At 38.5% G+C, this 14,748-nt stretch overlaps 1 protein-coding gene across 1 annotated transcript; it reads right to left on the bottom strand.

The window, feature by feature from the left end:
- Positions 1-671: 671 nt before the first annotated feature.
- Positions 672-12,804, bottom strand: rcor1 (REST corepressor 1). Its single transcript, XM_027172529.2, has 13 exons — positions 11,930-12,804; positions 11,771-11,830; positions 8,329-8,409; positions 6,595-6,647; positions 6,247-6,408; positions 5,889-6,007; positions 4,579-4,657; positions 4,298-4,348; positions 3,800-3,997; positions 3,628-3,705; positions 3,396-3,453; positions 3,039-3,277; positions 672-2,505 (listed from the first exon to the last, which is right to left on the bottom strand). Exons 1-13 carry the CDS (start codon positions 12,084-12,086, stop codon positions 2,464-2,466), a joined length of 1,377 nt encoding a protein of 458 aa, XP_027028330.1. The 5' UTR covers positions 12,087-12,804; the 3' UTR covers positions 672-2,463.
- Between the last annotated feature and the right edge of the window lie 1,944 nt (positions 12,805-14,748).

Here is a 14,748-nt window from a genome sequence, read left to right as displayed (position 1 = left end):
GAAAACTGCGTAACACGGGTTTCTGGAGAACTAAATACTGCACGTCATCTAGATCATGGGGACTGTATCCACTTTCAATTCAGGAATATATAAAGTTTTTTTTTGCCTTTCATACATAGACTTTCATCTCTATACACTATTCGTATATAAAAACACATATATACACATACATACATTATATATATATATATATACACATATATGTATATGTATATATTTATATATGTATATATATAAAATGTATGTATGTGTGTATATATATATATATATATATATATATATATATATATATATATATACACACACACACACACACACACATATATACACACACATTTTATATATCTATATATATATCTATATCTATATGTATATCTATATATCTATATATATATAAACACACACACACACAGATTTATTTATTTCTACACCTTTCAGCACTCAGGAGAACCTAATTTTATAAACGGCTTTCAATGTGAAACTTAAAAGAAATTATACGTTTACCTACAAGTAGACACCCCCCTTCCCTTTAACCTTGTAACAAAATCTGCTGATTGATCAGGCTTATATAACTATCATTGCTCAGGCTAATATAACTATCATTATTATAGGAAAGTCGCTCTAGGACGCAGCATTCAGGTCAGAATCATACAATACACATGCTCCATTACTTGGTTAAATCCTATTGGTTTATTCGGCGGCTAATGTGACAAACCAGATATACGTGGGCAAAATATGCATTGTCAAAACACACACAATGAAGCATGAACACACTCATAGACGCTCACAGACACAAACAAAATCGAAATTGGTTTTCCCATTTGTGGTTCTGGCACAGTTAGAAAAATGAACATGAATGGAGAAAAAGAAAATAACCTCAGGACAGACTTGACCATTTTGTCTCTAATTCAGCAGCCTGCCTCTATTACATCGGTAGTGCTTTTAACAACTGACACAACTTGCATCCACACTTCCCCTCCTTTTTTTTAACTCGGGAATACACTTCCAAAATTGGACCAAGTTTACCAAATATTTGCCCATGCATACAAGACAGACTAATACATGTCATTTAAAAACCCAAGAGAAAAGCATATATCAAAATAATATTTAAAAATATATATATGTATAGAATAAAAAAAATCCAAATCCAGAGTACTATTACAGGCAGCCTGTATTTAGTCACCAGCCCTCGCTTTTAAAGACATTTATTTTGCAATATTCACACACATAATCCTTAGCAACTAATAATTGTCCATTATTGTGTCTCTTTTCAATGAATGACATAAGCAACTTACTTGAATTCTAATTAAGAACCTGATATACTGAGTCACTATATTTAAAATACCAAAACAAATTGTAAAAATGCAGCATTTCTTATTCAATGTATTAAATATCTTAAAGAGGAAGTTCAATATTTTTGACACCTGCATAATCCATTTAGCCATAATTCAATAGTTAATTTCTGGTGAACAGATTTATCCGTCCCAACTGTCCTTAAATGATTTAAAACAAAGCTGAACACGGTGTGTTTGTGTTCTCGCTGCAACGAGACCAAGAAGATTACTGTGAATCAGCCAGGATTAGGAAAAAGAAAAAAAGAAAAAAGCAGTCCATCGTTGTACTTCTCTGCATTTGTTTGGTTCACCAGAAGTAACTTAATTATATGCTAAACATGCCTTACATGGCTGAATAAATAAAAAATAGCACTACTAACTTTGCTAACTTCACCATATATTAAAGGCAGCTAATAATCCTGGTTACTTGCAGCACCACAGCTGGCTCTCCTGCCAATGAACAGAATCACGGGCTGAATTTTAAATACAACCAAAACTGTTCATATGACTTTCAGATTCAGGCATCAAGATACAGGCTCTTTCATAATCGGAAAGCCTATTTTTCCTTTGAAACGACTTATTAAGCAAATAAATACCTTTAGCTCAAGTCATGATAGCGACGTTGACAACTCATCTAAAATCAAACATACTAAATATGATCACTGTACAAACTGATAAGGAGCAAAACGTATGCAAGAGCCTGATGCTACGCTAAAGTAACTAGCAGGTTGTGAGGGAGACCGAAACAATGTTTATTGAACCTTCCGACAGAAGTCAAGCCTCGTCTGTTGATAAGCTCACAAACCCATCCAGCGTCCACGGTTTTTCTGAAGTTTCAGTATATACAGTGCTTGAAGCACCAGCCACAACATCAACCTGACAGACTATTTCCTGCTGGCAGTGACGATACAAAAGTAAAGACTATCCTTATTCCTGGGTTGGGCCAGGTGAGATTCCAAATTGCAGGACATGTAAGAATCATAGATTTCAACTGAGTCAAAGGAACAGCAGCAAAGGAGACTGGTGGGAATGGTGGGTACGAGTCGGTGCCTCTTCAGCACGACATTCCTTCAACTGGATTGGAGACTGCAGTAGGATCAGGAGCATCTGATCCCTCAGGTGTTGGCACTCAGGAGGCCGAGGGGGTCTGTGCTTCTGTGGGCATCGGTTCCTGGACAATATTAAAAAAAAGTAATAAAGAAAAGGTTATTATTCACTTATCCAGTGTGTTCCTTAGAGCACCTTGTTTATGCTCTGTTTTTGTGTACAGGACACAAAATCAGATTGAAGAGGCGACGGTAGTTTACGAAGAATCATCGTCAAAAAAGATCATTGTCAAAATCAAATCTAGACAGCTACACTGATTTTGTACAGGACACAAAATCAGTCTTGGTGCATCACACGTCATCTAAATAGACCAGCTATTTAAAAAAAAAAAATTAATTTCTAAGTAAAAAATGAGCTTTTTTTCCAATTGTAATTTGGTTTAACATTGGCAAAGTTTTATTTATTTATTTATTAATTACATACAGCACTACTTTCTTTGCCCTTAATGTTACTTGCACAATTAAAGGGCATTCTAACAAAAAAAAAAAAAATCACAGTTGAAAGAAAAAAAAAAAAAGGTGCTGCCAAACTTTAGACAGCTGGAGTATTTTAAAAACAGGATATGAAATGTGTTGTCTTGGTTCAAGAGCTTCAGACCTCCTTCTGGTCCTCTGGTGGTACAGGTGTGGTGGTTCCTTCCTCAGACGACACCTCCATCTTCTCTTCCTCCGAGCTCTTGGAGGCTTCCACGCCGTGCTCCGCCTCCCACTCCTGCAGCACCTCATCCAGATTGAAGCGGCGACGGTAGTTTACGAAGAAGTTCTTCACCTGCACCACAGACTTGTTGCCGATCACATCGGAAATGGCCTGAAAATCCCTTCCGTATTTCCTTATAGCTGAAAATCGAAGTGAAAATAAATAATAAAATATTTGGCAGAAATAAACACAGCTAAAAAAAAAAAAAAAACAGCAAAAAAAAAACTGTATTAGCAAAAAAACACCCTGCACATTTACCTTGTACAGCAAGAAGCTGCTCCTCTGTAGTCCAGCGTGTGTTAAATTTCTGATTCACCTTTGAAAACAGCATGCTTAAATTAGACAAACAATAAGCAGGAAAAGATCATCGTCAAAATCAAACCTAGACAGCTAATAACAGTGAATCCTTCCACTTTTTAAAATTCTTAAGAACAGGAAGAAAAGCTAACATCAACATCTAGAAGTAGGACACATCATACTGTGTGATTACCTCAGGAGGTCGAAAATCCTCTACCCCTGTTTCGAGTGCATCTCTTAAGGCGCTGTTGATCTGTTTGATGCTCTGGATCTGCACATGGGTTTCACAATCACATGCATAAATGTCCACTCTGACACTGTGCTCACATAGGTTAATGTAAAATGAATGTAGAGGAGAAACCGACCTGTCGTTTAATGCCGATGAGCTCCATGTCCAGCTGCCTGAGGACGCTGGCGGCGGCTGGGCCGCTGCTCGACATGGCGGTCACGTCACTCTGGTTCAGGTGCATGCCTTTGGGAGGCTTTCTCTTGGATCGGTGGTGGTTTCTTGGACCTGGTGCTTCCTTTTTAATGTGAGCTGGCTTGTCTGAGAGAGGTACTGTCTGAAAAACGAGTAGAAAACTGGACTTAAACCTTTTAGGTGACTATAGTTTGTAATAGGAGAAAAGAAGCCATTGAGAGAGATTAAATGTCCTAGAATTCTTTAAACTGCCCAATCATAACTACAGGTAGGGGGAGGACGGGGGACGGGACCATTATTTCCCACCAGCTGGATAAAATTGCACATGATGTTAAAAAGCGTCCTGTTACTAAAAACATGTAAAAGAACTATATCAAGTGCATTTTAATAGCAAAGTATTAAAAGAGTCAAGCCATGGATGTATTTAAATTTGTACAGGTACCTTCTGGACAAGTGCAGGTTTGGGTTCCTGTTTCTCAGGTCCAGATGAACCCTGAGAAAAACAGAGAGATAAATACTGCATGCTCTTTCAAACGGGGGGGAGAAAAACATTGCAAAATGAGCATTCATTTCTAATTTATAATAATAATAATAATAATAATAATAATAATAATAATAATAATAATAATAAAGTACAGCAATAGTACACCTAAGATCAGTTTGTTCTTTCCATTTTAGTTTATATGTAAACAAGGTTTTATAATAAGAAAAAAAAATCTCTACCTCTTTTTTTTCCTCTTTCTTTGATTCAATTTCTGTGTCACCTGGGGAGATGAGGGTTGTCTCTTCAGCCTCATCATCACTTAAAAAAAAACAAGGAGGAGTTTCATTTGATTGAGGTTACATCACACAAAGTGGATGTCTGATGTTGATTAATGGTTAAATATTACTGCCCTTAAAAATGAAAACTGGGGAAAGAATTGGGAAAGTGGGGCTTTATTTAAATTTATTTAATTGTGGTCAGACATAGACAACTGCATACCTCCCATCATTATATATATGAATAAATAAACACACATCAGCCACTTTAATAGGAAGACCTGTATTCCTTCTGATTTATGGAATTTCACCAAACAGCCAATCACGTGGCGGCAGTGATATTCATTTACATACAGATCAAGAGCCTTTGTGTTATTAGCCTTAATATTCACACCAAACATTAAAATGAGGGAAGAAACATGAGATTGTTCTGGACAAAATCAATAGTTTCTTAAGTACTTAAAAACGAGCCATGTTCAGAGGCACCAAGATCATTCTTTCCCCACGTCTAATGTTTGACATCAACAAGAAATTTGGTATACTATAAAAGCCTAAATGATCACTGAAAAACATGTGATGGATGTCAGAAGAAATGGATGGATGTCTTTGAAGAAAAAAATCCCTTTAAAACGGTTGGCCAGACCATGAACACCCTCCAGGAAGTAGGAGCATCTGTGTCAAAAGCAACAATCAAGAGAAACCTTCACCAGAATAAATACAGGGGGTTTACCACACGATGGAGAAGACGGCAAAAACCCGGACGTTCTAGAACACGGAGAGAATATAGACAACCTACGATCAACTTGTACCAGAATAATGGGAAGAGAAGACAGACATGAAATGTTCTGAAGTCAGTCAGCTATCCTGACTCTGACTGAGCATGCGTTTCAATTGCTGACAGCAAAACGGCCCAAGAACAAGCAGGAACTGTAGTAAACCACTGAAGTAAAGACCTTCAGAGCCTCACAAAGGAAGAAACCTAGTGCCTATGAATGGAAGTCTATGGGTTTTCCCTGCAACCAAGTATTAATAATTAATAATAGATCATGTTAGTTTGCCCAATTACTGAAGGTTTTTTTTTTAGATTTTTTTTTTGGGGGGGGGGGGGGGGTTGGATTCAGCACATCACATACTGTATAACACTTGATTCCTACACCACTAAGTCACTGAGTCTGGATACAAAAACTTAAAGTACAAATATTTCAAACTATAAAATCCAGTCAGAAATATAGTTCTAAGACCTGACTATATGTACAGTATAATGAATGTCTTACCTCTCCTCTCGATCCCTCTTCTGTTTGCGTGCATGGCGGTCCATGACACTGGTCTTGCTGCGTGTTTTCTTCCAGGAATAATAGAATCGCACAAGGCTTGCGATTGATTTGTCTGGAAGCTGGAAAATGAAAGAAAAAATAAAATAAATAAACAAACTGTATCCACTGAGATCAAATAGACCTCCACAATTATTCCCAGTGTTACTCTCATTAAAGACAAATGAACGTACACTAGTCGCCATTGTTTCACTGCAGCTGCAGACTTTTGTTGGGGGAAAAACTGGGATGTAAATTCCCTACGACACAACATGGGTGGATTTAACATGTTTTAAGCGCAGTGTTGCTTGTGGGGGCTCACCATTTGTTGAATGCGGTGGAAGGTTTTGCCGTGAAAGCTGAAACCTTGTTCAAACAGCACTTTGTCCTCTACTGTCCATTCGTCAGGGAAAGGGGTGAAGTTGGGCAGGTCGGCTAAAGACTTCTCTATGTTGTGTTTGTGCCAGAAAAGCATTCCCAATGCCTGTTAAGGAAACAAGATATTAGAACATAAAGGCAAGGATACTTTCCTAGTATCTAACAATTAACATATTATATTATATATTAATCATATTACCTGAAACATAGCTTGTGCATCAAAAATATTAAACAATTAGATTGAGAATCACAAACACTGAAATACAAAGCATTAAAAAAAAGATAGTTTTACCTGTTCCATGTTGTACCCATGCTTCTCTTTAGCTATTGCAATATACTCATCCACTTTTTTTTTATGGAAAAACAAAGGGGGTGGGGGGGAGAAGAGACATTCATCAATATACTGTACAGAGCAGAGGTTTATACAACGAGTTTATTATCCTGTAATTCTGGACAAAATCCACGTTGATGGAAAGTATAAATAGGTTTTTCCCGCAAAGTTTTTTGTAAACTAAAGCGTGCCGTTCTGACAATCAGATTCTAGATTCTATATGATCGTGATCCTTCTTATACGTTACTGTTTATCTACATGTCTTAAACACATAGTCTAATAGTATCTTAGAGAAAAAAAAGATTTCATTTAGCAAGGGAACGTATAACTGGTAATTTGGAGATGTTCTTCGATAACAGACTTTTTTTTTTTATACATGGAAGTGCAAGTGCACAGCCTGTCACTACGCTTCTCAGTACAGTGAAGTCTGTACAACAGAAAGGTTTACATTCTCTGGATTCTCAGTAAAATATGGAGGAAAAAAGAACAAAAACAAACAAAAAAAACAGGAAGGGCAATAGAGTGGGAGTGAGAGATAGATACTGGTGAGGGAATGACTTGATCAGGACTATAATGTAGGTGTGAACAGGGCAGTCACAACATTGAACTGAACTCTAACCTGCTGAAATGTTGTTCAATAATCAATTAAATATTGCGAACATTGGCAAACCACTGTGGTTTAAGCGGATAAACACGCTCCATGACTGTGCTGGTAAACAAAATAATGCAAATGTTTTGGTAATATCAAATGGACCAACAAGTCATACCAGTATGCTGTCTCTCATATCTATGACCAATTGCTTTAAAACGGACCATGGAGCTTTATATGTCCAAACCATGTCCAATCAACTGAATTTGATATCTGTGAACTATATTAAAGCTGTAAAACATCTCAATGATGATCAACAGAAACATCATAGTTCAGTTTCATAGTAGAGTCTGAAAACTGATTGTTTGTGGAAAATGCGTTCTGTTGTTTATGCTATCTTCTAAATGTTCTCTCTTATGTAAGTACAGACCAAAAGTTTGGACACACCTTCCAAAAGTTTAGACACACCACCTTTTCAACAGGTCAATCACCCCAAACACACCTCCAGGCTGTGTAAGGGCTATTTGACCATGAAGGAGAGTGATGGGGTGCTGCGCCAGATGAGCTGGCCTCCACAGTCACCGGACCTGAACCCAATCGAGATGGTTTGGGGTGAGCTGGACTGCAGAGTGAAGGCAAAAGGGCCAACAAGTGCTAAGCATCTCTGGGAACTCCTTCAAGACTGTTGGAAGACCATTTCAGGTGACGACCTCTTGAAGCTCATCAAGAGAATGCCAAGAGTGTGCAAAGCAGTAATCAAAGCAAAAGGTGGCTACATTGAAGAACCTAGAATATGACATATTTTCAGTTGTTTCACACTTTTTTGTTATGTACGTATATAATTCCACGTGTTAATTCATAGTTCAGTATGAATCTACAATTTTCATAGTCATGAAAGTAAAGAAAACTCTTTGAATGAGAAGGTGTGTCAAAACTTTTGGTCTGTACTGTATATACCTGGGTAATAAATCAAGTAAATGAGCAACACGTGCATATTTAGACTGCTGCAAACGCTTTTCTGCTCATTAACTGTTACTTAACACTACTTACACGCTTTTGGCCTGTAGTGGATCATTTATATAAGCTCATAGATTATAGCTACTCACATTTAGTCTCAGACAGAGTCTGGTTAGGAATCCACACCAACATCCCCAGATTATCTCTTTCCTGGCTTGCCTTGGCCACTTCTGGCAAGACGGAAAAAAAAAACACACACACAAGCGTCACATATAATAAAGCAGAGAAAACGGATCTGCTTTTTAATAGAGTTTTGTTCTCGCCCGTTTTATCTTGCGGTCTGAGATTAAATACAACGGTGGTTAAACTAACCGACTATGTGGTAAGGTTTTCTCAGTGTCAGCTTATAGAATGAAAATCTCGTTGTGAATAAAAGGAACATGTTCGTATCAAATAAAAACACTCTTCAAAGTGACCTGAAGTTAATAAGCAATATTAACTGTCCATTAGTATGTGGTCATTGATGTTTTTCCATCTTCCTGGTGGTTTTTAAGCGAGCGTCAATGCAGCAGTCACGTTCAGAGATTTCTGACTGCTTTGTTGCCATTTTTTGGTCTCAATGCTGGTGAGTCTCAATTTTTTGGTCTCAATGCTGGTGCATGGCACTTAATATGTTCTATGATGACAAATGATTTTGTCTGCAACAGCAATATAAGGGTGAAAAGTTGTCTTGGCATCCAAACGCGGCGAATCCTGAATTAAAATTATTTAAAAATGGCACTAACAATGTACTCTTTTGTCAGACAACAATCTGATATAATATTATTGTATAATATATCGTAGATAGAAATAAATAAAAAAGCTTGGTCTGATCAGCCACCAGATCACAGGCTGAACTGGTCATGCTGGTAGACCAGCTTTAGAAGCTGCCAATTTATTTTCCAGCATCCAACTTTCTTAATTAAATTGATTAAAATTTAGAATGAATTTAATTAGAATTAAAATGGCTTATGTTTTCTAACTGCATTGCTATCATGACTTTCTGTAAAACAGCTTGCCTATGTTGCAGTCTTAGCAGTAATTTAGAAACTGGTTTCATCTACCAGTTTGACTAGTTTAGCTCAGGGCATGTTTCTTTTGGCAGCCAAACTACATATTATATATGACCTTCTACTACTATAGCACACATACGCACTCCAATTTATTAGATACACTTGTATTTTCATGCTGTTATCGAATCAGATAATTGTGTGGCATCACTAAAACACTGATCTCTGTAACCATGGCATAGAATTTGGTACAAGATACGCTGGTTTGAGTTTTTCACACACACCAGTCTCTAAAACTTACAGAAAATGGTACAAAAAAACAACCAAACATTAGTATGTACAAACAGGCCAAATACACACCAAATAGGGAGACAAGAATGGCAAGGGAAAACTACTCAGAAAAGCTTAAAAAAAAAAACAAAAAAAAAAAACCAGCATTCAACTAATGACTCTACAGTGGAATGGCTTGAAAGTGATCACCAGTTAGAAGACCCCATCCCCTGGCACTGAGGCCAATGAGTTCTACTGCAGGTTTAAAAAACAAAAGCCTGGTCTGACACCTCACGCCTACTCTGACTATCTTACAGCATGGCCATCAACACCCTCCCCCTGCCTCCCCCTACTGTTCCTCTGCCTGTACTCAAGATCTGTGAAGATGTACGCAAAGTCTTCAGCAAACAGAAGATAAGGAAAGCCAAAGGCCCAGATGGTGTCTCTCCAGCCTGCCTCAAAGCCTGTGCTGTCCAGCTATCATCCATCTTCACATTGACCTTCAGCAGATCACTGGAGCTGTGCGAAGACCCTTTCTGCTTCACACGCTCCACTATCATCCCTGTAGCCATGAAACCAAAAATCACAGGGCTAAATGACTACAGACTCGTTGCCTTAATGTCTGTGGTCATAGAGTCATTTAAGAGGCCGGTTAAATGACGCCTTAAACAGCATCATTCCAGATACCCTCCTGAAAAAACTGACACAGCTCTATGTACTTACCTCCATCTGTCAGAGGAGCACCAACTTCCTGACAGACAGGCAGCAGCGAGTGAGGCTGGGAAAACTCACATCCATCACCCGCACCATCAGCATTGTTCTCTCCCCACTGCTCTTCTCTCTCTACCCAAAAGACTTCACCTCTAAACACACCTCTGTCAAGCTCCTGAAATTTGCAGATGACACTACAGTCATCAGTCTCATCCAGGACGGAGACGACTGCATACAGACAAGAGCTTGAGCAGCTTGCTGTCTGGTTCAGTCACAACAACCTGGAGCTGAACATGCTCAAAACTGTGGAGACCATCATGGACAGCGCTGTGGCTGCAGTGGAGTCAATTAAGTTCCTGGGAAACACCATCTAACAGGACCTGAGGTGGGACATTCAAATTGACTCAACTGTGAAAAATTCCCAGCAGAGGTTGTACTTCCTTCGTCAACTGAAAAAGTTCAACCTGCCACAAGCACAGATGACGCAGTTTTACTCAGCTGTTATTGAGTCGGTTCTGTGCTCGTCTATAACTGCTTGGTTTGGGTCAGCCAGCAAATCTGATTTAAGAAGACTGCAATGGACTATTAGGGCAGCAGAAAGGATTGTTGGTCTACACCTGCCCAACCTTCAGGACTTGTACAACTCTAGAGTGAAGAAATGGGCGGGTAACATCATTACAGCCCCCTCTCACCCCACCACAACCCGTTTGCACTTCTTCCTTCAAGAAGACGCTACAGATCTCTGTGCACTAGAACATCTAGGCACAAAAACAGTTTTTCTCCCATGCCATATCCGGCTTAAACAGCTAATACAGGGATTATTACCTGTGTTCTGTGATTCATTCTTCATCTCTAATTACTTCCTCAAGTGCTATGTAAATATGTAAATGTATGTATGTACCAAGAGCACCTTAAAAAACTAAGCACCTAAAGCTAAAAAAACAAAAGGGAGTCTCTAAACAGAGCTTATTTGAGTTACCACAGACATCTTGCCAAAACTATGCCATGGTTGAGGTCAAACAAATTACATTTTCTGATGTTTGATGCAAATATTTACTGATGATCAGTATAGAAAGCTGCTGGCACAATGATTGGATAACTGCAAAGAATGGTCAGGTGTTCCTAATAAAGTGGACTGTGTGTCTATACAGTTATGGCAGGTTCGTTGGTGTCCACATACTTTTGGCCCTATTTTACACCGTACTAAAAAACAAATACATTTTGTTCTTGTGTATAAGGGTTTTAAAGGAAACAATAAAAAATAATAATAATAATAAAAAAACACCAGAGTTTACTTTAATAAACATAAGCAAGTGACCCCAATGTATTGAAGAAACCACACACAAAAATTGGCAGAGAAGGGAACGGCATAAAAATAGAAGCTATAAACAGCCAGACATCTTATTTTAAAGTAGAGAAGTAAATCAGTTTGGAGTAAATGGTGCAGTGTGATGCAGGTCTGATGAACTACACTATAGTGAAACAACGGGCTGTGTTCGAGGCTCCCGCACACTGTAACCTGCGCCTTCATCACACTTCATAAAACTCAAGTCCACTTTACCGGGGTCGTAATCTGGAACTACAGCCTGAAACTGTGGGCCGACTCGCATCCCTCCTGCACCTTCTCACAAACAAAAACAAAGCAAAAGTCAGACACAAAACAGGCTGAAAAAGTGTCAGAACTTGTACCGAGTGACCGAGGCTACTAACACTGACTTACCGTGCTCGTCATCACTAGAGGAAGGCGAACTTCCTTCCTCCCAAGAATTGTTACTGTTGCCGTTCGAAGTAAAACTTTTCGCCGGATTATTCACCGAGTTTCTGCCCCTTCTCTTCCCCGACATCTCCGTCGTACCCTTTTCTAACATCGCGGGCATCTTGATGCACTGCCGAACTTTCGCTACGTCTCTCTCTCTCTCACACACACACACGACTAGCTTAGCAAGCTAACAGGCTAAGCTAAGTAGATACTGAGATGAAGGCTAATTCGCGGCCTCGGTGTCAAAAAACGAAGTGTGAATATCAACTTAATAAATTGCACAAATCCCCTCAGGCATTAGCGCAAGCAGTAAAACAACGTATCGCGATGTCTTCAAACTGCAGCGCCGTCTATAGAAATAGCTTTAGCCGAATGAAGTTAGCAATAGCAACCCAGCTAAGTTCCACTAACTGACGCGAACAACATTAAGTCTATAGGATTAGCTAGCAGGCTAACTATTAGCACTCAGTCTGTAAGCTTCAGCCAGAGCTTCAGCGAGCTAGCAAAGATAGCATCGGCTAATGCTAATTTAATTAATCATTTCGCCCAAAATGTTAATTGGAACAATTTTCAAAAAAAACACTCTCGATTTGAGGTTACTCGAATTTTAGGACACGCTTTAAGGTCCAATGTGGAGGAAAAAATATCGTTTGGAAATAAAAACGCAACTGTGTTGAATAAAGTATATGAGCCTCTTCGCACGGAGACAGTAGGGAAGTTCAGTTCTGCACTTCCACACTACTTCCACAGTAAAGAGCCCTACTGAGGTCTGAATGAGCGAAACGCACTCAGTCAAACTGCTGACGGGGAGAAAAGGGAGTGAAAAGCGAGGGGGAGGGAGTGCAAAACCTACACAGATAGAGCCAAGTTAGTGCTATTCATCAATAACTTCATGATACCTTTAGAAATCAGCGTGTATAAAAGCCACCTAAAGAGCGTTTCTTACACCTTGCTACATCAGAGTGCAAAAATACACCACAAAAAAAAAAAGAGGAAAGAAAAATAAACGACTTGCTGCTCTGCTGTATGCTGAATGATGCTCTTATCAGGTCCAGTTCGTACAAAGCCCCCAAAATAATGCTTCTGGAAATGAAAATCATGTCCTGTTTATGTATAAAAAAAAATAATAGAGTTCATGGTTATGTGACCCTCACAAACAAATTTACCGGTGGCTCTGGGTTGTTGATTGGAGGATCAGTGTTTAAGCCCCAGCACTGCCAAGCTGCAACTGTTGGGCCCTTGAGCAAGGCCCTTAACCATTCCTGTTCCACGGGCGCTGTATCATAGCTGCCCCTGCACTCCGACCCCAACCTCCTCAGTTGGGATGTGTGAAGAAAAAAAATTCCACTGTGCTGTAATGTATATGTGGCAATAATAAAAGCTTCAATGCCCCCCCTTTCCTTTCCTTGGGGTTGTTCACTGCCATTATGTGTTCAGACCTCAGACATACTGAAAACACAATTCCATCTTCATACACCATTGGGACTTCACTATCGCAGAGTTTAATGCCCACCATTCAGAACAGTAAGCGGCTGTGCCGATGCTACTGAGACAGGATTTTCTGATCTCTGATATCATTCGTGTTAAAGGTGAATGCAGCAGTCAGAAATCCTCCACAGTTGAAAGCAGGCTCTTGTTAAACTGATTCATTCATCTTTATCTAATTCGCTAAGCTACTGTCAGTTTTGTTTAGAGTCAGAGGAGTGTGGTACATTTTAAACACTATTGCCTGCTGTGTAAATCGGTCAAGCACATGATCACTTCATCATACAGTTCATCATGCAGTTTGTGGTGTAATGGAAAATGTCAATGTTTGGGATCAAATCACAGTTCTCAAGTCATTTCACAGAGACATTGGATGTAAAAAAAAAAAAGAATGTCTTTTTACTTGAACATCCCGTAATTCATTCATTCATTCATTCATTCATTCATTCATTCATTCATTCATTCATCCATTCATTCATTCATTCATTCAAGTTTCTCTAAATACAATAACACGTAAAGTAATACACATAAATGGAAATTAATAGAAACAAATATTTATAAACAATAGTTGATTTAGAAAACAAGGCTATTTTAACATTCAGACAGATCGAGTGTGTTAATCCATTGATTCTTGTTTGTACACACTATGACTGTGGTGAAGTTAATACAAACTTCAAATACGGTTTTATTTGATATTTATTGTAAAATGAGAAGAAACATGACAGAGAACCACAGCTGGACCCATGAGCATGAGTCTTTAATGCTCGATTGCTTATACCAACTATGAAGTGCAAAATGGATAAATGTTGATGTACAATGACTGAAAACAGTAACCCAGAACCAAAGTTCCAGTGTTTCATATTAAATTCTATCTCGTTTACAGTAAAAAATAATGTTATACTTTATGATTAAAGAACATATCTGCTGCAAATATTTCAGAGCTAAATTTCAGCTCTGAATCACAATCTTAAGTCCATAAGTTGCATGTACATCATAGTATGACAGTAGCCTGTATTACATTTAGTCTAATTTAAAATAATAATGAGCGAAGACAAAGCTTTCACATTCAAAACTTCCCCAAGACGAATGCCCAAGCCTGATAGAGATTAAAATTCCACAAGCAGAGTTATTATAGTGACCACTGTCCGTGTGTACACATGAACACTTGAATTATATTTTAGTTATAGTGAAATGTTTGTTGTAATAATACTGGAGGTATTTGACAAATTTTCCATAATCGATTTAGTCACTATTGTACTGTACTACTGTTCACTATTCTGTTATTTATTTATTTA

Source organism: Tachysurus fulvidraco, chromosome 12, assembly GCF_022655615.1.
Source record: "Tachysurus fulvidraco isolate hzauxx_2018 chromosome 12, HZAU_PFXX_2.0, whole genome shotgun sequence".
Lineage (NCBI taxonomy): Eukaryota > Metazoa > Chordata > Actinopteri > Siluriformes > Bagridae > Tachysurus > Tachysurus fulvidraco.
Note: the sequence above shows the minus strand (reverse complement) of the source record. Positions and strands in the feature narration are given on the sequence as shown.